At 39.5% G+C, this 26,010-nt stretch overlaps 1 protein-coding gene and 1 long non-coding RNA gene across 2 annotated transcripts in view; one reads left to right on the top strand and one right to left on the bottom strand.

Annotated features, from left to right (window-relative positions):
* Positions 1 to 26,010, bottom strand: part of LOC101155858 (X-linked interleukin-1 receptor accessory protein-like 2) — a 403,702-nt gene that overhangs the window by 5,566 nt on the left and 372,126 nt on the right. The window contains exons 9-15 of the mRNA XM_020706755.2: positions 25,266 to 25,411; positions 6,791 to 6,931; positions 6,519 to 6,579; positions 6,040 to 6,149; positions 1,722 to 1,867; positions 1,516 to 1,593; positions 1,310 to 1,426 (exon numbers count right to left, since the gene is read on the bottom strand). Of these exons, the coding sequence (XP_020562414.1) occupies positions 1,310 to 1,426; positions 1,516 to 1,593; positions 1,722 to 1,867; positions 6,040 to 6,149; positions 6,519 to 6,579; positions 6,791 to 6,931; positions 25,266 to 25,411 (799 nt within the window). The remainder of the gene's footprint in view (positions 1 to 1,309; positions 1,427 to 1,515; positions 1,594 to 1,721; positions 1,868 to 6,039; positions 6,150 to 6,518; positions 6,580 to 6,790; positions 6,932 to 25,265; positions 25,412 to 26,010) is intronic.
* On the top strand, positions 21,756 to 23,912 carry LOC110015777. Its single transcript, XR_002291040.2, has 2 exons — positions 21,756 to 23,647; positions 23,846 to 23,912. It is a non-coding gene; the product is annotated as an uncharacterized LOC110015777 (long non-coding RNA).

The raw sequence follows: 26,010 nt of genomic DNA, 5'->3' as shown, positions 1-26,010 counted from the left end.
AGGTTTAAAAGCACTTGAATGAACACTTTTATCTTTTTCTCCCCTTTACTTTGAAAATGGTTGTATGTGTGGACGTTTCACCTGCAGCACACAGAGGCTGTCAGGTTGAAAAGCGAGGAAGCAATTATGATAAGGGAAAGAATGTCATCACAGAGAACACAAAAGGAATTCCTATGAACTAAAGCTAATCACTAAAATGAACAAAAAAGTCTTTGTTACAACATGTGAAGTACTGTATGGAGTGAAACACCGTCTTAGATCCTGACATTTTTTACACCACTGTATTTATTTGAACCTTTTCTGAGTTTTAAAAATGTTTTCATGGGTTTTGGTTCACCTAACAAATAAACAGAACTTTAAACTGTGTGTAAAAACAAAATAAAAGCTTTTCCGTCTCAAAACATAGAGTTAAAGCGTAAAACAGTTTGCATGTCAAGTTAAAGAGAATTCCTCACATAAAACAATGCATTTAATCATTTTCATTTAAGCTGTAGCAAAAAATAAAATTGTACAATTATTATGGGATGGCAACAGGAAGTCCAGCCCATCAGAACATCCTGTGGCAAAATGTGAAATATGACACTTTTCACAAAAGTTTTGTTTTAGCGATCTTCAAAATTTTTTACTTAAGACTAAGTCTACAACCACAAGCAAAGTTTTGCTGACCTTTGACCTCAGGAGGAGGGTCCCTTCTTGAATAGAAAAATCCATCCATCACCTTATGTGCCTTCTACACATTTAAACTCCTCCGGAGGTTTCAATCCATCCCCTCCTAACTCCTTGAGCATGTTTGGGAAGCTACTTTCATAGAAATGTTGTAATTACATGTTGTAGGTTTGGAACAGTTTAGTTTTTCCTGTTGCCCACATATTCTTTAACTGGAATATTGTGAAAATGTAATATACAAGTCCTTGGCTAAAGCTGAATGAAACAATGTGACATAAACATATTAAGAATGTGGATGTGGTGAAAAAAAAAAATCTATCTAAAAATCTAAAAATGTAGTTAAGTGACAAGACCTGTTCATCCCCTCCAGGCAATCAAAAAATAAAGTGGTTGCTATGGAGATAAAACTAAAGTGGCTCCTTTTCTATTGGTGTGACAAGGGCAGAAGGGGAGAGTGAGGGGCATGTCACAATCTTGTATGGCGCTTGAGGGGCCGTACAACACTTCAATTCCATTATTTCCCCGTGGGTTTTACCTTTAAGGCAGATTTATCAGCTGCGGGTCCATTTCAACATTCTGTTAAAGTTGTGGTGGAAGTATGGATGGAGACGTGCTATTTCCAGACATTTCAGGTGCAGCATACCTGGCGTCTGGACAACGTCTCTCTACGTTTTGCAGGCATCTCGTAGACCACCTGTTTCCAGAACTTGGAGGAAAGTTCGTTGCTTTTGGGGCCTTTCCACTTGACGATGGATAAAACCTGAACAGACAGAACAGAAGCAATACAAAGTCTTTTTTACATTCCTAACCGCTGTGGGTTGCACAAGGCTGTTCTAGGAATCTGAATACCTTGATGGTGTGTTTGAGTGCTTCCACTTCTTGGTAGTTGATAACATTCCTCAGATCTGCACACTCTATCATGATCACCTGGACCACAAACAAAACAACAGCTGGAGAGGGGCAACTCTGACACACTCCATGATATTTTAGAATCCAAAACTATAAAAAATCTGCAGAGATGTTGACTTAACTTGATTGCTTATACATGGCCTCACCTTTATCTCTCCTGTAACCAGCATAGAGTGAAGGCGTGTCTCTATCTGGAAGATGCTCCACCCCCTTTTGGCAACAAACTCTGGAGTCAAAACAATGATCAAACGTCTGCTCTGCTCCACGCTGCGCGCCAAGTCCTCGATGTAAGCTGATGGAAAATGGAGATTGAAAGTGACAATCACTCAAGTTGTTTCTCTAAACACAGTTCATCTGGGAGTGTCACGCCAGAAGCTCATTATATTCAGGCACAAGCAGAAAATAACCTGCTGGAGCTCATGGCAGCAGAAAAGAATGTGTGTGGCTGAAAAGAAGACTCCTTTTTTTGATCTGTGCTGGTAGGTCCTAAATATTCAAGAATGTATAATTGTTAAAAGCTAAAACTACATGAACGTGGTGTGACCTTCATCCCATTACAGCTTGAAACTTCCTTCCTCATCTTTCTTTACCACATTTGGCCTTAGTAACAAGACTTTAGGGATTTCAGTTTAGCTAAGTTGTGTGTTTTGTTGCAGATGTTGTCTATAAATCACATTTATTTGTGTCTATTACGTGAATGGATGGTGGGTTTTCAACAATCACTGTTTGTGAGAAAGACGAATAAACACAGATGATCCATCCATCCTTAAAACCCACAGAATCTCTGTCAGGGTCACAGGGTTGCTGAAGCCAACTCAGCTACCGTTGGGTGTAGGTCTACACCCTAAACCGGTCGCCAGTCTGTTGCAGGGCCACACAATCACACTCACATCACATTGTAACCAATCAACCTGTTAATCATGTTTTTGGACTGTGGACAGGGAGCTTGTGGCCGCCCAGTGAATTTTCTATGTAACAAATAAGCCTCTTTTTTTTTTTTAAACATCATTTTTTCATCTGCTCCAGATTCCCAACAATTTGAATAAAAATATACTAAACATTTAAACTTAATTTTCATTTTTTGTGTCCTCCATCATAAAAAAATGCTAGAAGAACACATTTACACCACTTTCATTTGAGTGTCTTTAATGCTGAAAAGTCATGATGTGTTCTAGCTTGAGCACCTTCAGTGACGTTTCTATGCAGCAGGATTTTGAACCACAACTTGACTTTGATGACCTTCACAGTCACCTGCTTTCACTCTAGCACCTGTGGTTCAACTGCAGGATTGTACTGTCCATGTTTAGCCAACAAATCTGCAGCGGTCATGTCTGCGTGGACCAAAAATCTTATAGGAATGACAGGTAAGTATGTGGGAGGGGAGAGTACATTATTGGTTGACATGTGGAGATATAAATGTATTTTTTTGCAAATCTGCAGGGTTGTGACACAAAAAGGAGGAAGATGTGTAACAGTGAGAGTCCTGCTTTGTGTTTGTGGTCATTTATTTGGTGAAGGACTCTCATTTCTGACAGGCAAACAGACTGAGACCTGCCTGGAAGTTTGTTTGAGGCAGAAATGGAGCTTTCATTAAACTTATAATGGGGATCAGTGCGGAGCTAATACCCCATCATTGCTGGTTTATGAGAACTGATGGTGTGCGGGAACTCTGAGACAGAAATGGGAATGCGATGAAGGGACCAGAAAGACGATGACGTCTGAAAAGTGGCACATTGTGAGGTGGAGCTGCTGTCAGTTTTAGAGATTTACGTCTCACCCCGAGAAACCACATCTTCTCTTAACAACCTCGTTCCAATTGTTCATTTGCGGTGTTCTCGGAGTCGTTTTTTTCCAGCATACAGCAATGAAATAGCTCATTATTTCTCTTCATAAAAAAGAAAAAAAAAGACGGGTGTTTTGTGAACAACAAACTCCCTCCCCCGGTATGTTACCCCCACCATCCCTTCACTTGCTAACTAAATTAATGACACAGACTCTCCAACAACACACTGCAATTTCACGCTCAATTTGAGAGGCACAAATAGTACAGAACATCCCCAAATTCATTCGGCTTTTTTCTCGTCTGAGCTTCTTGTTGCTCTTTTTATCTCTCCCTTCTCAGCACACACACACACACACAAACACACACGTGCGTGCACACAGACACACAGATGTGCACACCCTTCCCTTTCTTCGTCTTGCCCTGCACTTCTTCCTGCTCTCTATTTGTGAGGATTATGCTAATCAATTATTAAAATAACACAAACCAGTGACCCAGCTGCTGCCTCTGTCTGCTCCTGTTATTTGTTTCGCGCTCTCTTGTTCATTTTGTTTTGCTAAGTGGAGTGGATAATTGAATGGTGTGTTTAGGGTCGTGTTGCTGCGCTGCTCCGCCGGTGACTCTGGAAAGCAGTAAAGGCTCACCTCCATCGCCCTCTGAGATGGGGTTTTGGGGCCGTGTGCAGCTTGGGGAGGATTAGGTGTGTTCTTACGCACGGTGGACATTTGTTTTGGAGGCTACAGAGACGGAGCCTCACTTGAGGAGAACTGGGATTCCTTGCTCCCTTTTCAGAGCACTGGAGCGCGAGCTGGGAAGAACAGTTTTGGCTCAAGGCAGAGCCAGGCCATTCGCTGTGAACCTTAGTAAAGTATTCACATATTTTAAATAAAATGCTACGTAAAGCATACAATGCACAATATGTCCCTCCCTCCTTTATGGCCAGTCTCCCCTGTGGAGACCATATTTTCTCTTTATTAAAAAAAGTTGGATTTAGAAGATCAAATTGGTTTGATTTCTTAATTATACCGTGGCCCTGAAGTGCAAATCACAGCAACAAATCACAATCACAGCAATCACAATGTCAATTTAAAAAAAGCAAAACAAAAAATAAAAATAACACTTTAAATTAAACTTTTAAAGAAAGGCAAAACCACATTTTAAGTTTTGTATTTTGTGTTTTTGCAACCAAAAAGCGAAATGAAAATCCTGAGTTGTTGTCAATCAAAGTATAAACTTGGGGCCGACTGCTGCTGTATTTCCTGTTGCCCAACAAGCCAAACACTGATTTGGTAAACGAGCTGCTGCTGGAAAGAGAGGATATTTTAGTAGCAGTTCAGAATGTGATTTGTGCTTATTTTTTAATTAATAATTTTACTACGCTTTATTAACAGATTTTATTTTTGGTTGGTTTTATGGCTTTATTATTTGTTTTGTTTATTTTATTTTGTGTGGTGAATGCAAATAGCTGGCTGCTTTTGAATTTCCTTCAGGATTAATAAAGCTTCTATATTATTCTGTTAATTGTGAATTTAAGTTTTCAGTGTAAATAAAACTAAAATTTTAAATACAGCATTTTCCCCCAAACAACTACTTGCTATTGTTATTTTTAAAAGAGATGAAGCAGATTTTGTGCGAGTAGCTCTGTTTTAAATCACATCGTGAAAGTAACAAATATACTTCTTTTAATCATTTTTTCTCATATAAATTCACTCTATGGTCTAACATTAAAAAAAGCATTTTAATTCACTGCTGAGCTATATCACCCATATTGCTGATTTTCTGCAACTGTTTTCATGTAAACACTTACAAAGTCACGTTTGAAAAAAACAATACAAACAAAACAGCATGAAATACATATATTGTAATTTTTTGTGTCTGTACTATCATATGGGTCAGATCACTCAGTGAATTCAAGGCTGCAGCCACTGTAATGTCTTACTCTGCCCCCTGCTGGTGAGGCAGAAAGCAGTCCATCTGGTCTCTGCGGTCTGTTCTGCAGCTGATCCTGTTGCTATGGTGACTGAGTGAGTTCACTCAAGCTCCAAAGAGCTCCAATGATCCAAAAGCAGCAAAAGCACAATCCCGGCTTTTTGCAAAGGAAGCAGTAGCTCCGGGGAAGGCCGCCATTCTGAATTTTATTTCAAACAATTTTTGAAGATCAACAAAAAATATTTGTATTTAACATGGCGTGGCTGCCAACTTTGTCTCGTTAAGATATATTAGCTCAAGACAGGTGTACATGTGTCAATCAAAATGTGTATGTAATCCTGATATCATGTGGGGATTTTGTTTTTTGGGGGGTGTAGGTGGTTGTAATCATGTTCAGGTTCAGAGGTGAGATCCTGACACAAGATATTAAAAAACGCTCAGGTTGTTACTGTCAGTCTCTAAAATGATCCATGCGTGTATCGGATATTTTTGACATGATGTGTGTGTGTGCGTGCGTGTGTGTGTGTTGTGAACCTGATGTGCACCGGAGTGCTGACAAAGACAAATGTTTGTGGCCATAAACGTGTTATGATGAGGGTCTGCATATATCTTTATTTACCCTGACAGACTGATGAATTCTGGGATTACAGTGACCCATAGAGAGGGAACACTCTTGATTGTGTGTGAGTGTGTGTTTGTGTGAGTGTGTGGGAGGAGTGGTGGAGGAGCAGCCTGACAAATGGAATGGTCCTTACTGCTGCTGGGTATTAAATCTCTGTCTGGTATGAACAGTTTGTATCCGTAATGTTTCTCCAGAACGTCCGGTAGGATCTCCAGGGCAAAGGTCTCCTCGTCGCTGCTCGACCTGTAGACAAAACAAACAAACAGGACTGTTTTCACAGCCTAAATCAAACACCAAAGAGACCAGGCAATCCCAAAATCCTTATTATAGTGATTTATTAGTCAGAGTAGAGTTTAAATGTATGTTTTTTTTTTTTATTTGGCTAAAAATGGCAAAATGATAGTTAAAAGAAAACTAGAAATGCTTTAAAATTGATTAAAAAATTGTTGGAGAGGGACTTTAAAACATCTAAAACACTTAAGACAAGCAGGGAGCTGCAACGTCTGCAGGGAAAACAGTGAAAGATGCATCCACACACAGATTGTCCAACCACCGTTGAAGACGTTTGTAAAGTAAAAGCTTTTGCTTTTTTAGAATCCATAGAGCTCTGACCTGCCCAAAGAGTCCAGATCGACTTTGGTGTAGGACAGATAGGCGTCATACTCTTTATTATCTGTGGAGAGTCAGATAAAGAGGGCACACATGAACACGGTGAGCTTAAATGACTCATTTCAAGGGAGAGGCACAAAGAAACATCCATTTTGGTTCTGTGGTTCTTCTTTCAAAAAGAGCTGAAACCCTAAAACCCTGCAGTGTCTGCATCCTGTGGCTGATCCTTCCTGTTGTGTTTTATTTTATTCCCCCCCCGAAAGAGTTCAGCTCACCGTCTTCTGTCTCATCGCTACCAAAGTTTCTCCTGTAGCAGAGCATGATCTCCAGGTTGTAACACTTATAAAGAGCAGTCAGGACTCCCAGCAGCAGCAGGATAACCCCGAGCCCACCCGCCAACTCCAGTCGATACATATCTGTCAGAGACACGAGAACAGGGAGAAACCGATGAGCTTCAGTTCAGGTTGATGCTGTGAGGAATGCCGGCAGATGGAGAGGAAAACACAAGGCTTCAGTTTGGGTGTTTTCTAAACAGATTCATTCACCTGAGTGAGTGCAAAAGAACCCTTCAGATGAGCAGCTTTTTCAAATGTCTAATTGGTGGAAAATAACAACAGACAATAGCTCAAATTGACTTTTTAATGGAAATGATTCTTTCAGAAGTTTCCTTTGTAATCTTCTGGTTTCCCATCAGCTTGAACTGAACAACCACCTTCCTACAATGACAGCAAACAGCACCTTTGGTTAATGCAGTTGGTTTAGCTGTTAGCCTGTTGTTATTTTTCATCTCCATCAAATCAACATTTCTTTATGTTACCGTTTGGAATTTCCTTTTTTGGTGGAACTTAGAGCATATGGAAACAGTTTTTAAAGAAAATCTATATAACATAAATACACTCGGTAAGGTATAAGCACTATGTACTCAGGCCTGCAAAAACAACCAAACATATAAAATGAACAAAAAAAAAAATCAATATTGCTGCAAAGTTGAATTAGCTCTTTTAGGTCCCACTCTCATCTATTGCAAAAGTCGTCTTTTAATTCTAATTATGTATTTAGTACAAAAACAAACAAACACCTGTGCCGTTTTCTAGGACATAGTTTCTGAAGAGCAGCAGTAGTTTATCAGAAATTCACCTTTGAATTGTTAGTGCAAAGCAACCCCGCCCCCCCTTCCACTCCCTCGGAGCAGGGAGCTTTGTGGCTCATCCAGTATATTTTCTACAAATGCACAGTTTCAAATGACATTTGTTTTGTCTGCTCCTGATTCACAACAATTTGAATAAAGAAATAATCAGAAATGCAACCTTTAGCTTAATTTTCTGTATATCTGTCCTACATAGTGACGCATCGTTGTCCTTTTTATGTCAGGGAAGGGTCAGTCATTTAAATGTGATCATGAAGGAGGAATTTATAATTGTTGTTTGTGCACGGTTGCCATTATCGACACTAAGTTGAAATAGAGCTGTGAAAGAAAAAACCTTTGGCAAAATTCGGCAGATGCAAAAGGTGTGTTCAAAGGTGTGTGCATTCAGCGTGGACTTTGACGCACATCTCAAGCCCGTAGCATTAGATACGGCTCATGATGACCATTCAGATGTTAGTGCTTTGTGATTAAAAACAGCAAATGTCTATGCAACTACTTAACCGCTTAAGTGTGACCGACATTTGCTTAATGACAGAAAAAGTAGAATTTCTCTGAAATAAAACAGAAAGTGAACTGTTGGTAAGAAAAGCTCTTGGTACAGTGATATTTACAGCTTTAACACATTTACAAACAGACTGTACGCTTCCTGATGAAGATGTGTGCTCATCTTCCGTTAAAGAGCAGGTCATTGTTACTTTAAGTAACTTTGAATGCATCTCCTCCTCGCAGCTTGAAGCGATTCTCACTGTTTGCGTGTGTGTTTTTGTCTGTTCAGACTGGGCTCTCGACACGAGGAACCATCTGTGCCATTTACAAAACTGCAGATTACACGTTGGCAAAAACACACAAGCTCAGCATCGCAAAGTGCGGCGCCTCGGAGAGACAGATGAAATCACGGCGGCGTGTCGGGCGCGCACGTGCACGGAGCGTGTGTGGATGAATGATAGTCCCTTCAGAGGCAATATGAGTGTATGGGAGATTAATGGAAGATGGTTGGTGAATGACACCATGGGAAATATGATCCATTACTGTCTACCTCTCAGACACCTCCCCCAACAAACACACACAGACCAGCACATCTCAGCCCCAACTTCTTGAACCACTTCATTTCCACATCTTACTTTGTCCATTTTCCGAGTCAGACCAAAGAACAGGACCTTCACCCAAACAGGAGGACGACCCTTTGCTATTGGACAATCAATATGTAGTTGTGTACATGCAATGTAAGAATAAAACTAGACAGAGACATTAACAGCCAAAAATGTTCAAATAAAACAGTATTTAAAGTATTTTTTTAATATTTTTTTTGTGGAAAACCTTAAAGCCAAAAGTTTAACACTGAGGTGAACTGAGAGCTGCAGGCTTTAGGTGAAAGAAACACGTCCTGGGCATTTATCCAAAGGTTGTGTCACACAGCCACTGCTTACATTTTGCTCATTTTCCATGTAGGAAATTTCTGTCTTTCATAATACATTATATATGTAAGTCATAAGTGTTTCTTGCGTTCCTCGTTCGTTGATGTGCACAGATGTCCATCGAGGGTTTCGGCTGGTGAGTTTTTACGTGAATTCAATTTTGAGCTGTTCAAGACTTTTGGTCAGTTGAGAATTACAGAGTTTATGCATTTTCTACGTGGTGCATATGCAATTATTACATAAGTCTTATGTAATTGCATACTCAAATTTGTGGCTTTCCATGTATGTCCCATGAATGTCTTACAGACTTTTCAGACATGTATCACAGATGTCTAACTTTTATAGTGCGCGTCCGGCGCACATATCACGTTCAAATTGCTTATACCATGGTCCGGTTGAATACTCGATTCTGATTGGCTGCTGGGTATGCGTTAAAACCTGATAACCGCACGGTGAAAAAAGAAGTTCCGGTCGGCTAGCTTAAATGATTTGTATCACTGCGCCGGCTTCTGTAAAACAACCTTTTGCTTCATCATCTGGGCAAAAACAAGCGGTAAGCGATTAACTTTCCCTCTGAATTGATGCTTTATTCAACCCATCGGGACGATCAGCATATATATATCGCCGAATCTTGACTGCAGCGGTGGTGCTGCACGACGCGGACTATATGTTACGTGATGCGGCGCGATGCGCCGCATCACGTAACATATAGTACGCTGTTTATGAGAAAAGTGATCCAAATCGAAAAAAAAAAAACAAGAATTAAGGACTAAAACCTGGTAAATATGTATTGCTTTTGTAAGTGACCATGGTATAAGCGGGTTAATGGCCTTCGAAGTGTGCGGTTACTACTTTTTAACGCACTTCGCGGAAGCAACCGTCCGACGCGATTCAGGCTTCCACGGCGTGCGTTAAAAAGTAGTAACCGCACACTTCGTCGGCCATTAACCCTTACGTAATTGACGCATGGATCACAAAAGAATTACATTTAAACAGCGCAATAATCATGCACGGTTCACAATTCACAACTTGTGTGGCTTTTACATTAATTTAAGTGCCCTTCCGTGGTTTTAAGGTGGTTCATTTGTGATACCACGTAAAGACCACAACTTTTCCCACTTCTTTTGGACAAATTTTCATTCATTCAATATATGCAACATTTTTCTGTGACACGGCTTTAAGGAAAGGAAAAAGAGTGGTCATTAAAAAGGTAAACAGCGGTGTTAAAAGGACAAAACGGCTTTTAAAAAAATGTAATCTTTCTCAAAAACCTCTGAGATCCACAATTAAATAAACAGAAACAAAGAACAACTAAAGGAAAGAGAAAAAATGAATGCACAGAGATGGGGACTTGGACTTCAGGTGTACAATACAAGCTTTTATGACGACTATTTGTTCTGAAGATATTAATGGTTTATTAAAAAAAATGCATTCAGCTACCTTTTTTGGGGGCAAAAATTGTTCAAATGCAATGTGTTGTGGTCTATTTTCACCAATGTAGTGAGCATTGATGAAAGCCGGTTTTTCACAGAGACGTCTAGGAAGTTTCTCAATTTTGGAATTGTGGATTCGGACAGCACCAGAAGCAAATATGATTTCAAAATCCATTCTCTATTGAGAACAGTCGGAAAACAACTGCTAACATCTGTAAGGGTGCGTTAAAATTTTAGGTTTAAATAAAATTCTCAAAGTGAGATTTTCCAGAGTTTCTGAAACACTGGAATGATTCTGAGCAGCAGCGTCTATCAGGTTCACATTTTTCCACAAACTGAACAGCTATTGAGCACAGCCAATCTAGTGGTGAATGATGCCATTTTCCTCAGAAATAATCCTTCAAAGAGCCGACGTTGCCTTTCTTGACCATTCCACAACACTGGAGGCTGAAGTTACCTCTAGTCACCAGTAGACGTCTCTCCAACTCTATGGCTTTCAGCCAAACTGATCTCCAACTGTGACTTCTATTAAACTACAGATGTGTGGAGGGTTGGTAACAATTTTTAAGATATTTAGCAAATATTTATCTACAAAAACATTATTTGGAATGAGGCACAGTAGTATCACGCCTCCATCCTACCTCTGTCTGTCTCAGAGCGTTTATTTTAGTGAGGAGTCACTTCTTAATATCACTGCGCAGAAGGATGTGAGCAGAATCTTGAAATGGGTTTTTTAAGTTTGCCTTCTTGCTTTCAGGCACAAAAAGAGCAGGCGGTTGCAAAAAGTGCTTGTGTCTGCAAGTGAGGAGAGGAACATGATTTAAAAAAGAATTTCAGTTGGATTAGAAACTTTTCTCCCCGCCACTCTCCTCCTGTCTCAACGCAAACCAAACAGGAAACTGATACCTCCCTGATCCCCCCCCCCTCCCCTCCTCTCCATCTTTTCTTATTTTAATTCCATTCAGCTGGTATCATTAGGAGCGCATTTTCTGTTTGCTGCCAAAGCAATATGTCAAAAAAAGCCTCTTTTATTGTGAAGTAAAAATAGCCTCATAGTTTGCTTTTCAATGTACTGCACCATCTGTCACGTCCTCGGCTCGGTGCTGCTGTAACACTCCACCCATCTTAAAAGTTTTCATCCGAAAGTGTCTTTACTAACTTGTTCATTGTGCATTTCACCTTGAATGTGGATTTTAATTTAAATTTTAGTATACAGTATAATTCACACCAGTCAGGAACAAAGTAAAGCGTTTCATCACAGGTCCAGAAAGAACAGGAATGTTGGTGTTCAAGTAACAAATTTGCTTTTAAATAAATTGAAAAAAGATTTTTTATGTTCAGTTTATTAAAAATAATGAACGTTACAGTAACATTTTTGATGTTTGCGGGGATCTGGACATTAAAACACTGGTGTCAGATGGAGGCTCCCGATGAAAAAGGTGGAGAAGCTTTCTAACGCTTTCTTTTTACCATTAATTCCGCTTTAACCCCCTCCCAAAAATAAAAAGAAGGAAATTTGTGTTCCTGCGACCAATGTCTTTGTCTTTGACCACTAAAAGTCTCCCCTGAGATCGACTGAATTTAAGTCTACACGGTAAGAGTCCTTACCCTGTGCTGCATTTGCACAGACAAAGAATTGCATTTTTAATTAAAGTGTCAATAAATTAGTCATTAAATGCATTTAAATATTGTTTTTATTCAATTCTCAGTTTATGTTGTTGTCCTAGTATGTTGAGTTAGTAAAATGTAAAAAAAAATGAAATTATAAGATAAACCTCAAACATTATGTGAATGAATAAATTCTGGCATCTCCTCCTTTCCCAGAGGACACTAAAAGCTCATCCATGACACCCCCCCCCATCCTAACACACAGTATTTTTCTTTGTTGAATGGATGTCTTTAAAAACGTCCCGCCCTGTCTCCATGGCGATAAGAGCATTTGATGACACAACTCAGAAATTTATCAAAACCATAAAGGACTTTAGTCTGTGAAAACTGGCTTTCTATCCTTTAGTGTGTGAGCGTGTGAGTGTGGGGGGTCTAATTGGGATGTTTTGTCGCAATAAAACAATTTCTGCTACTTGTAAAATTGGTAAAACATCCAGGGATTAGTCTTAAGGAGCAAAAACCAAATATCTTCTGATCTTTTCGGCTTCCTGCTCACTGAAGTCTCAGTGTCGTCCTCTTTTTGAATTTTTAAATTCACCAGAATCAAATCTCTCAGTTTAACCAGATTAATGTTTGCTGGAGGAGATTTTTGTGGCTTGCAGGGATTTTGATGGTTGACAGTTTCTGGCCTCTAAAGGAGATCCATCAGTTAAAGTCCCACTAGCTGTCGCGCACCTATAGGTCTGTGAAAGTTGCTTTTCGTGTTTGACCCATCCCCTGGTGGAGCAGGGAGCAGCAGCACTAAGGAACCAGTTTAACTCTCGAATCCAACACCTAAATGCTGGTAATTGACACTCAGTCAAGCAGGGAGACATTGGGTCCCATTTTAGTTTGACTCGGCCGTGGATTTGAACTCACAACCTTCCAGTCCTGTGACAGACTGGCGACCTGTCCAGGGTGTCCCCTGCCTTTGCCCATAAGTGGCCGAGATAGGCTCCAGCAGCCCCGTCACCCCGAAAGGGACAAAAACTGCAGAAGATGAATGAATGAATGAATGAATGAATGAATAAATTACCCTTCCAGTCTCAGGGCAAAGACCACTGAGGTGGTGCCAATCAAGTCGACAAAATGCACCAAAAAATGGTTGGAGGAAGTTTGAGAAGTGAGTGACTCACAAATCCAAACTTTTTTTTATTTCACTGTTAAAGTTTATGAGATTATTCAATTTTCTTAGAACTAAACGGCTCTTCTATTTAGTATAGTAGAAAAAAGTACATGTTTTTGACCAACGAGGCAAAAAAATATTAACTTCGGGGATGAAATTTAGGGTTTAGGGCGGGACGCTCACTTCATGATATAAAATGCATTTTACATAGCATTGTAATATTTAGTATGAAACTACAATTGTTGATTTTTTTTAACATCAGAACTGCAACATTACAGGTCAGACGACAGATTAGTGATGTGATTCAGTCTCTTGTCTCTTTTTTTTTTGGGTGGTAATGAAAATTTCTAAAAAAGAACATCTCAGTTTTCTGGAGTTTGGATTAGAACACAGAGACACTAACTGATCCGCCGTATAGGGAACAGAACCTGCTCTTCCTCTTTGATTCCAATCTTCTTTTTGTTTTAATCAGAGGTGGAAACTGGGATTGGTAATCATGGAGCTTGAGCTCTGGCTTTGGGTTCGGAGAATCTTTATTTAAACTTAAGCTAAAATGTGACGATCGTGTCCGTTTCCTTCCTTCTGTTGTGAAAAAAATGTAGTCATCCAGACAGAGTAAATCAGTGTCAGCTCACTTCTATCATAGAGACCTTCTAAGTCCAGAGGACGCTCATTCAGCCCCGAGATGCACTGAGACTTTACCCTGTTTGACCGACTGTTTGACTTTATAGGCATCTCTGGTTGGAGGCTGCAAATCTCCAATGATAAACATTCAAAGTTAGTTTATCTTGTTTATCAGGGAGGAAACTATTTGTTTTGTCTGGTTTTTAAGGAGCCAGAATCAGCTTTATAGGGCAAGTAAAGCGCATGTACAAGGAATTTGGCTTTGGTGTCTTGTGCTCTCGTGCAAACTAACAAGGTATAAAAAAAGTGTAAAGGGGTAAAAACAAAATAGGATAAAAAGTAATATAAGGTAGATATAGGAATAAATAAAGACAACTAAATAAAAATGACTAATTAAAAATGCAACAGTAGTTCCGGTGTGACAGTTTCTTTGGTTTTGTTCTGTGTTTTTGAGGGGTCAGGAGGTCATTAGAGTGACGGCTCGTGGAAGGAAGCTGTCTTTGTGGCGAGTGGTTTTGGTGAGTATTGTCCTAAAGTGCCGCCCTGACGGGAGGAGGCTGAAAAGGCAGTGTCCGGGATGAGAGCGGTCTTTTGTGATTCTCCCAGCCCAGCCTATACTGTTGAGACTGGGGCAAATCGACACTGAATATTTTTGTAGCGATTGAGTGTGCGGCCGCCGTTTTTACAAACGGCTGACGTTATGGATTTTTCTAATGTGGTAGCAAGCCTTTCTGAAAAATGGGATTTTAAGCTACGTCCATACCAAAGTTGGTGCTTGTATCACAAAATATATGATTTGTCTGAAATATCCACCTAACCGTGTCCGCTACTGCTGGTGTGTTTTACCGGTTTTGCTTGGAAATCAGTCTCCTTTTCATGTCATGTCACCATTTTAACTTTTTTAGCTGTTGTTATTAATGATTTGAGCTTTTAATGTGCCTTGGTAAGGCGCCATATAAATGAACATGAATTAAATTGAACAGTCGGTCAATGACAGCTCTGTGATTGACAGATGAAGTGTCCAGCGCGAACACTGCCTTTACTCTACAGGATCTTGGGTCCATCCACTCCCATGACCCTGCACAGACAAAGCAGGTGTTGAAGGTGACTGAATGAGAAAAGTCAGTTAGTTGTTGCACAGTTTCAAGTGCTTTCTCTAATTTGGTTTGGTTGTTCCTGTTTTTAATGTCAGTGTCTGAAGTCTGGGAACTTTCAAAGCAGGTTTGACTCAGCAGAATGAATGAAAAATTGTTTCCAATATTTAAAAACAACATTGAAGTTTTGAATAACAGCGGAAAGAAATAATGAATGTCTTTCACTAACCTCTGAGAGCATCAGAGGAACCGTCTCGATGTCTTTGCAGAGAGCCCATCTGTCCTTCCTGTCTGTCATTTTCTCCGCCCCGGTCTGTCTGCCTTCCCCTTGCCTCTCTTCAGCTCGTGGGGGCTGCAGGCAGCCCCCTTCTGCTCTGTCAGTTACGATAAGGCTGCGTGTGCACTGTAGGTGTGTGTCCCTGTGCGAGTGCATGTGTGCAACAGAGATGCATCAACCCATTACCGTGGGTCACTGCAGAGTGACAGCACATCCTAATTTAATCACACACACTCGGTGCATGAAATCAAGCTTTGATAACGTCCACTAACTTGGAATTACTTGTGCTTTGTTTAGGCTGTCGTCTTGCGTTCTGGACAGATTTCTTCCTGTTCAAGAATCTTTATGCGTTCGGCTCAGATGTTAAACTTTTCGACTAAAAGTTGAAACAAACTTTGATGATGGAACAGCAGTTGTGAGGTTCTAGGGAACAGCTGCTGTCCGTAGAATTCATTTTCTCCTAAATAGTTTAAACATTCATCAATATCAAGCTGCTGGCCTCTTCTTCTAGACATTTGTGGATCCTCAACCAGCTTTGAAGCAGAAAAGAACACACTGCCCTGCGTTAGATCGCAGTTAACTCAGCTAACAAGTTGCAATAAAGGTGTTTTTGATTTTGTTTTAGTCCCCAAAAACAAGAATTGTCTTCAATTGGCTTTCAAAGCTTTAAAGATCCATTTTTAGCAGCAAAGCAAACAGGAAACACTATAGATTTTCCCTTTTTTTTCAGTTTACAGGTCTTTTCAAATATAAATATGGATAATTTTAAGCAGGAATTGTATAAAGAAAAACTGAGAAAAGTAAAAAATGACTGTACAGTGACTGTAAAACAAGAAAAAAAACACACAAAAAACTAAGTTTCTGAGTAAATGTAAGAAAAAAAACTTGAAAAGAGTTTTGTAATTAGAAATAGGTCTGGATTACCCCCTAAAACGCCTTTTTTCCCTTGTCCCAACCCCCAACGACCAAATATCATTTTAAATAAAATAGTTGTAATAAAATAAAAAGAAAGGATTCACGTTTAATTGTTTGTTAGACACTTTCATCCGAAGCGATTTATTATCGTGCTCTTCTAATATCCTCCTGACAAATTATTCCTCTGTAGAGGACATACTGTATTTAAGCCTTAATATCCCCCAACTACTGTACACTACAGAATTAACTCCTTTTAGTGTCTAAAGAAGACATTTAGGTTTTTCAATTATATCTAAAGGAAAGGGGGTGTTGCTCTGGAATTGTAGTTTTTGGTGTATTTAAATAAAAAACCCGGCTGGACAAATGATTTTTTTCACTGATAGTCAGGTTAACATTTAAAAATAATGTAAAACATAAAATAAAATGAATAATATAATTATATTATATTTACATTTTAACTCTACGTTTTCTTGTCACTTCTTGCATACGTTTATTGTTTTTTGATGCTATATCAGCAGAAGGGGCTTTAAGTGTTTCACTTGTTGCTGCTTTCATTTCTCCCCGTCCTTAAGTCTGCTGTTGTTTAATTTAGAATTTACATCCTTTCTTTAACATTTTTTATTTTACTTTAAAAAGTACAACTTTAAAGGAAAAATGCAAACAAGATATAAAATACCATAAAGTAAATGATTGTGGTCCTGCTGTATGAGTGAAAACCACAAATAAAACAGAACTGCAGGTGGAGAGTGAGTAAACTGGTAAAAAACTTCAAATTTGGAAAATATTTTGCTGTGCACATACACTTAATCTGGGTTAAAATGATAATCTATCTCTCATTTGCTTTTTAAGTTAAAAAGCCAGAGAGGATGATATAAGGAAAGAAAGAAGTCCGAGTTTTATTCTAATGGATGAGGATTCAGCCGCTGAAAACCAAAATTAAGGATTACGTGATCAAATTTCTGTTCTAATCTATTTTTTTGGGGAATAAATAAGACAAAGATAATAATTAAAGCCGCAAGCGGCGTTGTATGGCCCGCAAACGCAACTAGCCTTCCACGCCCAACTCTACGCACCACTGCCTCCCTCACTACCCTCACTGCCCAAAGGCCATTCAAAACGGCCTTTGCTAATTATGCTAACTATGCTAGCTATGCTCATTTGGCTAAAAGTGCTAGCATAGCGATCAGCATCATCAACTGACTTAGGAAAACACATTTTTAAAAATGCTAATTATGCTAACTATGCTAGCTATGCTATTGTGGCTAAAAGTGCTATTATAGCGATCAGCATCATTACCTGACTCAGAAAAACACATTACCTAAAATGCTAATTATGCTAACTATGCTAGTTATGCTAACATAGCTAAAAGTGCTAGCATAGCAATCAGCATCATCAACTGACTCGGAAAAACACATAAAAAAAATGCTAATTATGCTAACTATGCTTTCTATGCTAATGTTGCTAAAACTGCTGGCATTGCGATCAGCATCATTAACTGTCTCAGAAAAACACATTCCTCCATTGGTGAGAGCTATATGTCATAAGTTGATAAAAAACCCACTTTTTCCAAAATGGCGGCTTTTTTGTTTATTTTATCTCCATAGCAACCATTTTATGTTTTGGTCCCCTCGGGAGGACGAACAGATTGACGTCAGTTTGCGACAAATTGGTAAAAGTAAACTTTCGGTTGTCCTTAGCAACAGTGGTTTTATGCTTACCACGCCCACATTCCTTATATGTCCATATCCAGTGTTTTTCAATGTATGCAGTTTCAGGCATTATTGCATGTATTCAAATTTCACAGTAGTCCTTTGAAAAACACAGGAGTTATAACACTGCGTCACTTTGCGAGCTCGCCCCTCGGACGCCGGTCAAAATCTACAACTTCTGATTGCAATATTTCTTCCAGACTAGCTTGCCGTTGATGCCGGAAAAAGTTTCGAGACTGCTGCTGCGGGCCATAATTAAGGACTGCATGTCTGTTCGATGGCCCTGAAGTGCAAATCACATCAACAAATCACTCAAAGAAATAAATAAAAACATTACATCTTAGAAATGAAAACAAAATTCCAGAAACTGTGACATAATTTGAAAAAACAACAACAGTTCCAAAATAATGAAACAAACAATAATGAAATGTTTCAGAAAACAAAAGTAATTTTCAGAAACCAAATGAATGTTAAAAAATGAAACTAATGCATTGAAGTTATATGGCACGGTGATATCTTAACCCTACAGAACCCACAGGGTCAAATGTGGCCCTCGTTTTCTTTTTTTGTTTAGTTTTCTATTGTTTTATTTTTAATGTTTTGTTTTTATTTTTTGGTTGCTAATAATTGTTACTTCTCATCATGAACAAAGAAAAAACTAATTTGTTTAATAAATTTAAAAGCCCTGAAGAAAACTGTTGTTGTGTTCTCCAGGGTTGAGACATATTTGTTGAAGGCATTTAAAAAGTTCAGTGATTGATCAATCAATTTTCTTTTTTTTTTACCACAGATAGGTAGAACATCTAGACCACCCATGTCCCGCAATACATATCTTTTTTGACGTCTTGTTTTGTTTTTAACATTTTGTTCTGATTTCTGAAAAAAAAAAAAAATTCCGAAATGTTATTATTATTATTTTTAATGTTTTGGTTTCTAAAATTTTGTTTTTGAATTATAAACTGTACATTACTTGTTTTGCTTTCGTCATTGTCATTCTGATCTTTAATATGCTTTTGTCTTGAGTGATTTGTTAATGTGATTTGGGCTTCAGGGCCACCGTAGTTTTCCATCTTGAAAATGTAACAGGACTCAGTCTGTGCTGCAGAAAAGCAGCTGCACTGATGCTCGTTCTTTGGTTGCAGTCACTGCTCGTTTTGCGCGTTTCTGCCTGCATGCATGCAGATGACCACAGCACTAAACAGGCACATTATGTTTAATTCCCCCCATGAGAGAATGTCTGTCAGTGTGCGTTTTTGTGCAGCCCGCCTCAGCACACTCACATGCATTATGCAGAAAGCAGTGGTGCCTCCCCCCCATTCTTGGGTTTAAATGCAAACGTGCACGAGCAAAGACGAACTTTCCTCGAGGTAATTACACTGTTAAGAGCTAAATGATTCTCCTCCAGAGCGCCTCTGGAGGTGTGTGTCCTGACAGTGAGTGTGTCTGCTTGTGTGAGAGTCCCAGGGGTGCTAGTTAAGTATAGTAAGATAGATTTGACACCCAAGGCGCTCAACAGAAGTCAGAGGGGAGAAACTAAGACCTGTTTCTAGTCCTCTGACTCCTGTTCCTTTTTTTCTCCACCTCGTTTTCTAACCCTTTCACACTCCCCCATTCCTGCTGCTATCTTCACCCCTGTCGTGGTTGTATCACCTCCTCATTGTTCAGTAATTTCTCGCCTGCTGTTTCCCCATTCTTGCGTTATTGCATGGATTTTTCTCTAAAGTGACCAGCTTTCTTTGCCTCTAAGACTTGTGGAAACGTACACCTCTAGCACTGCTTTGCTATTCTCTTTCTCCTTCTGCGTCTGAAGGTCCCTGCCTTTTTTCTGGGTCCCGGCCTCTGACCTGTACTGTCCTATCCGCGGATCGGATGGAGACCGTGATCCAACATGACTACTGCAGCTGTTTTATCCCGAAAGTGCATCTAGAAAACGAGAGCACGCCCCTTTTTAAATCAAGCTCGCATGGGGTGGAATAGAACTAAAATATTTATTTAGTCTTTTTCAGGAAACCAGAAGCAAAACAGTGGAGCAGCAAAAGATTTGATATTTTTATAGATAGATAGATAGATAGATAGATAGATAGATAGATAGATAGATAGATAGATAGATAGATAGATAGATAGATAGATAGATAGATAGATAGATAGATAGATAGATAGATAGATAGATAGATAGATAGATAGATAGATACACACAGACCAGTTTAATGTCAAACAATCTTTTCATGGACCAACCTGTTTAAGGCTGAAGTGTCTGTTTTTTCATTTTGTTGCTTTCAATTTACCTTAACTTTTTAAGTTTATCTTCATCCTCAGTAAAATACCTGCAGCTGCCTTAAAGTGTGGGTGACATGGCCTATTTTAATAAGCCAAAATATAGTAAATAGTTTCTATTTCATGTTGCGATTGTTTTTAATATTTTTCGAAAAAGAATAAATAGCGAAAAACGCAATATAAACAACGAGGACGGCCGCCGGCTTCACGCATTCCGCCGAATTCGCGCCGCCCTGTTTGTGACGTAACGAAAGGAAGACAAGGCAGACAACATGGCTAGCCCCGATAGCGAAGCACAGAGTGATGCTACCGTCTCTATTAGCGATTTATCATCAGATGAACAGAAAGATGAAGAGGAAAGTTGCGGAGATTATCATGATGATGAGTCACTTTTGCAACCGTATCGATTCGAACCCTTTTGCGAAAGTGAGGAGGATATAGCAGAAAGTAGTAGGTCTAGTGATCATGCCGATCATGACGATAGCCAGCATGAAGATTCGGCTAGACTCCAGTAAGTCTAAAAAATGTATAAAATTAAATTACTCCACTTACCCTAAAATATACTCAAAATGTCCCCTTTTGGCCTAATCTAAACAAAGGTAAACACTGGTTTTCAACCCAATTTACAAAATAAATGTCACAAAATAAAAGTTTCCCAGATGGTACTACTCTTTAGTTAACAAAGTCACTGTATACCATTAACAACTGTGGAACATTAACAGTTTTACCCGTTTGAACCCGTTTGAAACCTTTTCTCGTGCGCGCGCGCGCGCTCACACACACACAGTTCAGTTTACTCACGGTACCGGCACCTCAAAAGCAAAAGAAAAAAAACGTTGCAGGCCTGTTGCTTCTCTTGCAAAACATTGAGTGCGTTGAAATACTCCAGTTGGATCCAAGGACAACAGAAAACACGACTACTTCGCCTCAATGTGATCCATCGTGATGCACACTAGCTTAGCAGCCTCCGCTCCCGACTCCAGCGCCGTCCTCTCCGACCCAGAAAACGGCTCGCTCGCTTCCAGCTCACCCGCCTTTCCTCGACTCAGAAGCCAAGATCCTCCTCCCAACTCTCCGTTCAAAATTCTTCGTTTGTGTCCCGGTTTTTGTCCCTTCGAAAACGCAGACTTCTCTCCTGCAGATCTGGAGGGAAAAATCCTTCGCCGTCCACCTTCTTGAACTTTCCCCTTTTCAGCAGCGTTTCTTGTTTGGGAATTTTATACACAGATACACTTTCAGTAGATGTATTGCTACATCCAGCTGCCACACAACGACTTGGCATGTTGATGATTAACAGATTTAAACACGAGAGAAACGAAGACTACCGGTTTTGTTTACATGCTGTCCGAAGCGGAACTGCGAAAATCAACGCCTTTCATGACGTCACAGGTCATATCGGGTTCACTTCCAGCCTGCGCTCTAGCGGCAGATCCAAATCTCTGATTCCTTCGAAAGATGTCTATTATTCATATGCTTCGGATTTTTTTCGACGCGAACTATTGGTATCAATAGAATCAGCGTTTAAAGGGCTTTTTTATTTGACAAAGTTGTTCAAAGCATGGCATCCACACTTTAAGCTTTATTTGTTCACTTGATTTTGTGTAGGAATCATTCAAATGTGACATAGATTTTCCCTCAACTGTCTTCAGCCTCTTCCAACTTTTAAGATGTTGATGGATAAATACAAAAAGAAACTTGCGTTTGACTGTTTAATATTTTGATACAAGCAGCGTCCTTGTAACATTTGACAGCTGGTTGCTGAAAATGATTTGGAGTAAATGCTCCTGTTTTTTGTCTTATAAATGCAGATTTCTGTTATTTTGAAGTCAAATGCTCTTCTTCTATTTCCTGGCCCTTTTAGACAAGACGATAAACTTTCTAAAATTGTTTGTTTTTGAAACTTTGAAAGTTGAAAGTCTAAGTTTAGCGGTCGGAGCAGCCACTTGAAGAAAGTAGCGGAAGAATTTTCGGCACGTGACAGAGCAACTAAATGATTTGAAAAAAATGTTTCTTTTTCTCTGTGGCACAATACCAACTGCCCCATGGACCGGTCTGCGGCCCAAAGGGTCCAGTAGCTACTACTGCCTTAGCCTACATCATCTCTAACAGGATTCAGGGAAGTACCGTATGTTTCCGAGTATAAATCATTTTCTTTTGCATAGTTTGACCAGAGGTGCGACTTATACTCAGGAGTGATTTATATGTCATTTTTTTAAAAACATAAATAGGATCCTATAATTGTTATTTTCCCACTAACAGCCAATCATCCTTGAGCGGTTGTTTCCCGCTAACAACCGGTAGAGAGCACTGTAGGTGTGTCAGTATTTGCTACTGACAGCAGAAGAAGCGCTGTACAAAACAAACACGGAGGAGAATCTGATCAATCTCCTGACCTAATGATGTGTTTCTTTTTCATTTCTTTATTTTTTCATTCCTCGGACTAATGTGGGACTGCAGGTCATCAAACTGGGTTACAGAGACATGGAAGTACCGCCATCAGCGCCGTCAATAGAAGAAGAAGATTGCGGTTTAAAAAAAAGAGTGCTCTCTTGGGTGAGGGTGTGACTTATACTCTGAAAAATACAGTGGTTTTGTTATTTTGCTGCAGCAAAAGAAGCAAAAGACAATTGATTGATTTTTGTATTCACAAACAGGTCATGAAAAAAGAATAATCTCCCCTAACCTAACTGGATTCATTAAAAATAGACATTTCTTTTTCAACTCAAGGCGAGGATTTAACATGATCAACATCCCAAATCTTCTCATAGCTTTGAATGCAGAAAGGGCCTTTGACCGTGCAGAGTGGAGGTTTTTACTTTACAACCTATAGGCCATTGGTTTCGGTAACAGTTTTAATCACATGGGTTAATCCTCCCTGGTTTCCTTGGTAAAGACAAATAGTATTCAATCAGCATGTTTTCCTTTACCGCTCCACTCGGCATGCAGGGCTGTCCCCTAAAACTCTAAGCGCTGCAAATTCACTGCTTTGATCAAAAATAAACCTGATGCTCCTGCCGCGTGTGGGAGGAGCCGTCAAAGGATTTTAGCCTCATTGCTACAATGAAGCATTGGCTGTGTACTGTATCTGTATATCTCATGACCAGTCAATGCATGGAAGACATGGATGATACCTTTCTCTTTCCTTCCAGACATGTGACTAAATCCTGGTGTGTAAACCTTCTACTTTCCTTTTCTTGCAGGTCTGTTTGCAGATTCTCTTATCAGGTCGTCTTCCCCCTATAGAACTCTGCTTCCACGGCTGTGTCTTTGCTGTTGTTGTTTTGTTTTAATTGTGCTTTCTGGCACTCACCTGTCACTCACAGACCTGAGTCTGAAGCTTCTCGCCTTTTCTACCGTCTGCACACATTCTGGTTTCATCCAAAAATATTCATTGGCTTTAAAAGCAGCATCGATTCCTGGCCTGAAAGGGAATCTTCGTTGACAGAGTCGAAAAGATGGGATGTGTATCAGGTAGGTGAAGCCGATGCTGCTTTGCATCTGACAAACCAGTCAAAAAACATGCAGTGGGGTATGTTTTCTGGCTGCTTTGACAGATGGTCGGACTCATTTTGTATAATTATTGCCTTGTTTATTGCCTTGCAGAGATATTAAGGATCTTCTTAAGGATTTTAAGTGTTTTTTTTTTGTTGTCCATTAATTTTCTTTCAGATCTGGTTTTATGAATGAACCCTAAAGGATCTTCAGATCCTAAACTACAAAACTACAATAAACCAAGGTAAAGCATCTTTTATGCTCTGCTATTTTTAGGATTAGAAATAAAACCTTTAAGTCTAGCTGTAAAATAAAATTCTTTTTACATGCTTAAACACTTAAAGTCATTTTTATTCTTTTTATCTTGTACTTTATATTAATCTGGGCCACTTTAGCTTTATTACAGTTTTAAAGTTTTAAAATTTGACTTGTGTTTGTCTTCCAATGAGCTATATGGTGGCCCTAAAGTCCAAATCACATCAGCACTGAACACTGAACTGCGGTAAAGAGTTGATTGAGTCATTCCCATCTTTTGTAGTGGCTGTGGCCAGGAGCTTAAAGAAATATCTTCTGTTGAAATATTTTTCCAGTTTTTCATTGTGTTTTGTTAGTTTGGTTTAGTTTTTGTTAATTTGTTTTGATTTCTAAAATGTAAAGTTTTTTAAATTATTATTTGTTTTGCTTGTCTCATTGTGAACTTTAATTCGTTTTTGCGTTGCGTGATTTGTTCATGTTGTTTGGACTTTGGGGCCACCGTAGTTCCAGTCGGGGAGCTGATTGGTCTTGGAGGCTGTCCATTCAGGCAGATCCTCTCCTTTGAATTGACCTCACCTTGAGGACTCTCCATTCTTAGCTTTTTATGCATTTTTTGGGGGGAGGGATATGGGAATATATTGAGTTTTAGTGTACAGGATGGTTGAAGATGTTGATTTTTTCTTGATTTTCTTTTAGTTATAAAGCCCTTTCTGTGACATTTGATTGTTTAACCCTTGTGCTATCTGCCTCCAAGGCACGTTAAAGTTGGGACTGGGCTCATCTAGTGCGCTGAACCTTTTTTCTTCTTTCTTCAAAGTCTGATTTTTGATCTACATTGGTTTCTATGGATTACATAGAAACCACCTTTATCATGGTAGGGATAACACGTCAATGTCAGAGTGGGGTCATCTGGACCCCACAAGATAGCACAAGGGATAAAAAGTGATGCAGACATAAAGTTCTGATTGATTTATCATAACTTTTGTAAATACTGGAACAAAGCATCCAAATTGACCCGTCCTTGATTGGTCAGATTCAGATCAATACAATTCTTATCCTTTTATGATCACGGGCTCAAATATCTAATATGAAAGGTGGATTCACATAACCTTGAAAGTATTTTTTTTGCAAATTTGCACGACTGATCTCCCCAAATTTCCTTCATAACTAAAAGTTGCTCAAATCACCCTGCAGTGTAAGAGTAGGAAAATGAAGAATTGCTCCAGTGAAGACACACAAAAACTTAACGAGGCCACTCAAACCTTTTCTTTTTCCATGGTATTGAACTCAAACAGCAAAGAAAAAAAAGTGCTGGAAGAGAAGAGGGGGGAAAAAAGTCTACCTTTTTTCTGCAGTATAGCACTCCCGCTGCGCCTCCCTATGTGGTTCTCCACATAACAGGTGTAGTTGGCCAGATCTGCCTCCTCCACAGCATCAAACGTCAGGGACAGCTGCACCTCCTTCTCCCCTAAATGTTCCCTCAAGATCCTGCACAGACCAGCAGACACACACGGCAATCAGACACGACAAAAACACCTTTATTCATGCTCAAGGTGTTCGAGGAGGACCCCGACTCAAACACTCCCGGATCACTTCAGGGAGAGACGGAAGCACAAACGTCTTCCAGACTCCTTGTTTCCAAATCAACAGGGAGGAGAGGAGGACTGGAATATAGGCCAGATGAACAAAAGTGACACAGGGAGCAGGGAGGCATGTGTAGAAAATACAGGAGACAGATTGAAGAAGCTCCCGTCCGTATGGTGAGGTCGCATCCCTTTGAAAACCTGGGAGGAGGAGGAGGAGGAGGAGGAAGGGTGTGAAGCAGTGTCTGCGTCACAACGCGCACCTTTAAAGGTCAGTTTCATTCAGGAGCACAGAATTCAGAGATTGGACTTTCCTGCTGAGTCGTTGGATTTCGATGTTTCAGTGATGTGATTTATAAATAAGTCAAAAAGAATTTACCTCAATCTTTTATTAGTATGGATCAAAGCCTCAAAAGTATGCAGAAATAACACAAGTCAATAGAAAATTACACTTTTTGAATGTTAAAAATAATTTCTTTTAAATGTCACAACATAAAAAAATTA

This window comes from Oryzias latipes, chromosome 10, assembly GCF_002234675.1.
Source record: "Oryzias latipes chromosome 10, ASM223467v1".
Lineage (NCBI taxonomy): Eukaryota > Metazoa > Chordata > Actinopteri > Beloniformes > Adrianichthyidae > Oryzias > Oryzias latipes.
The sequence above is the reverse complement of the archived record's forward strand: the minus strand, read 5'-3'. Positions and strand labels throughout refer to the sequence as shown.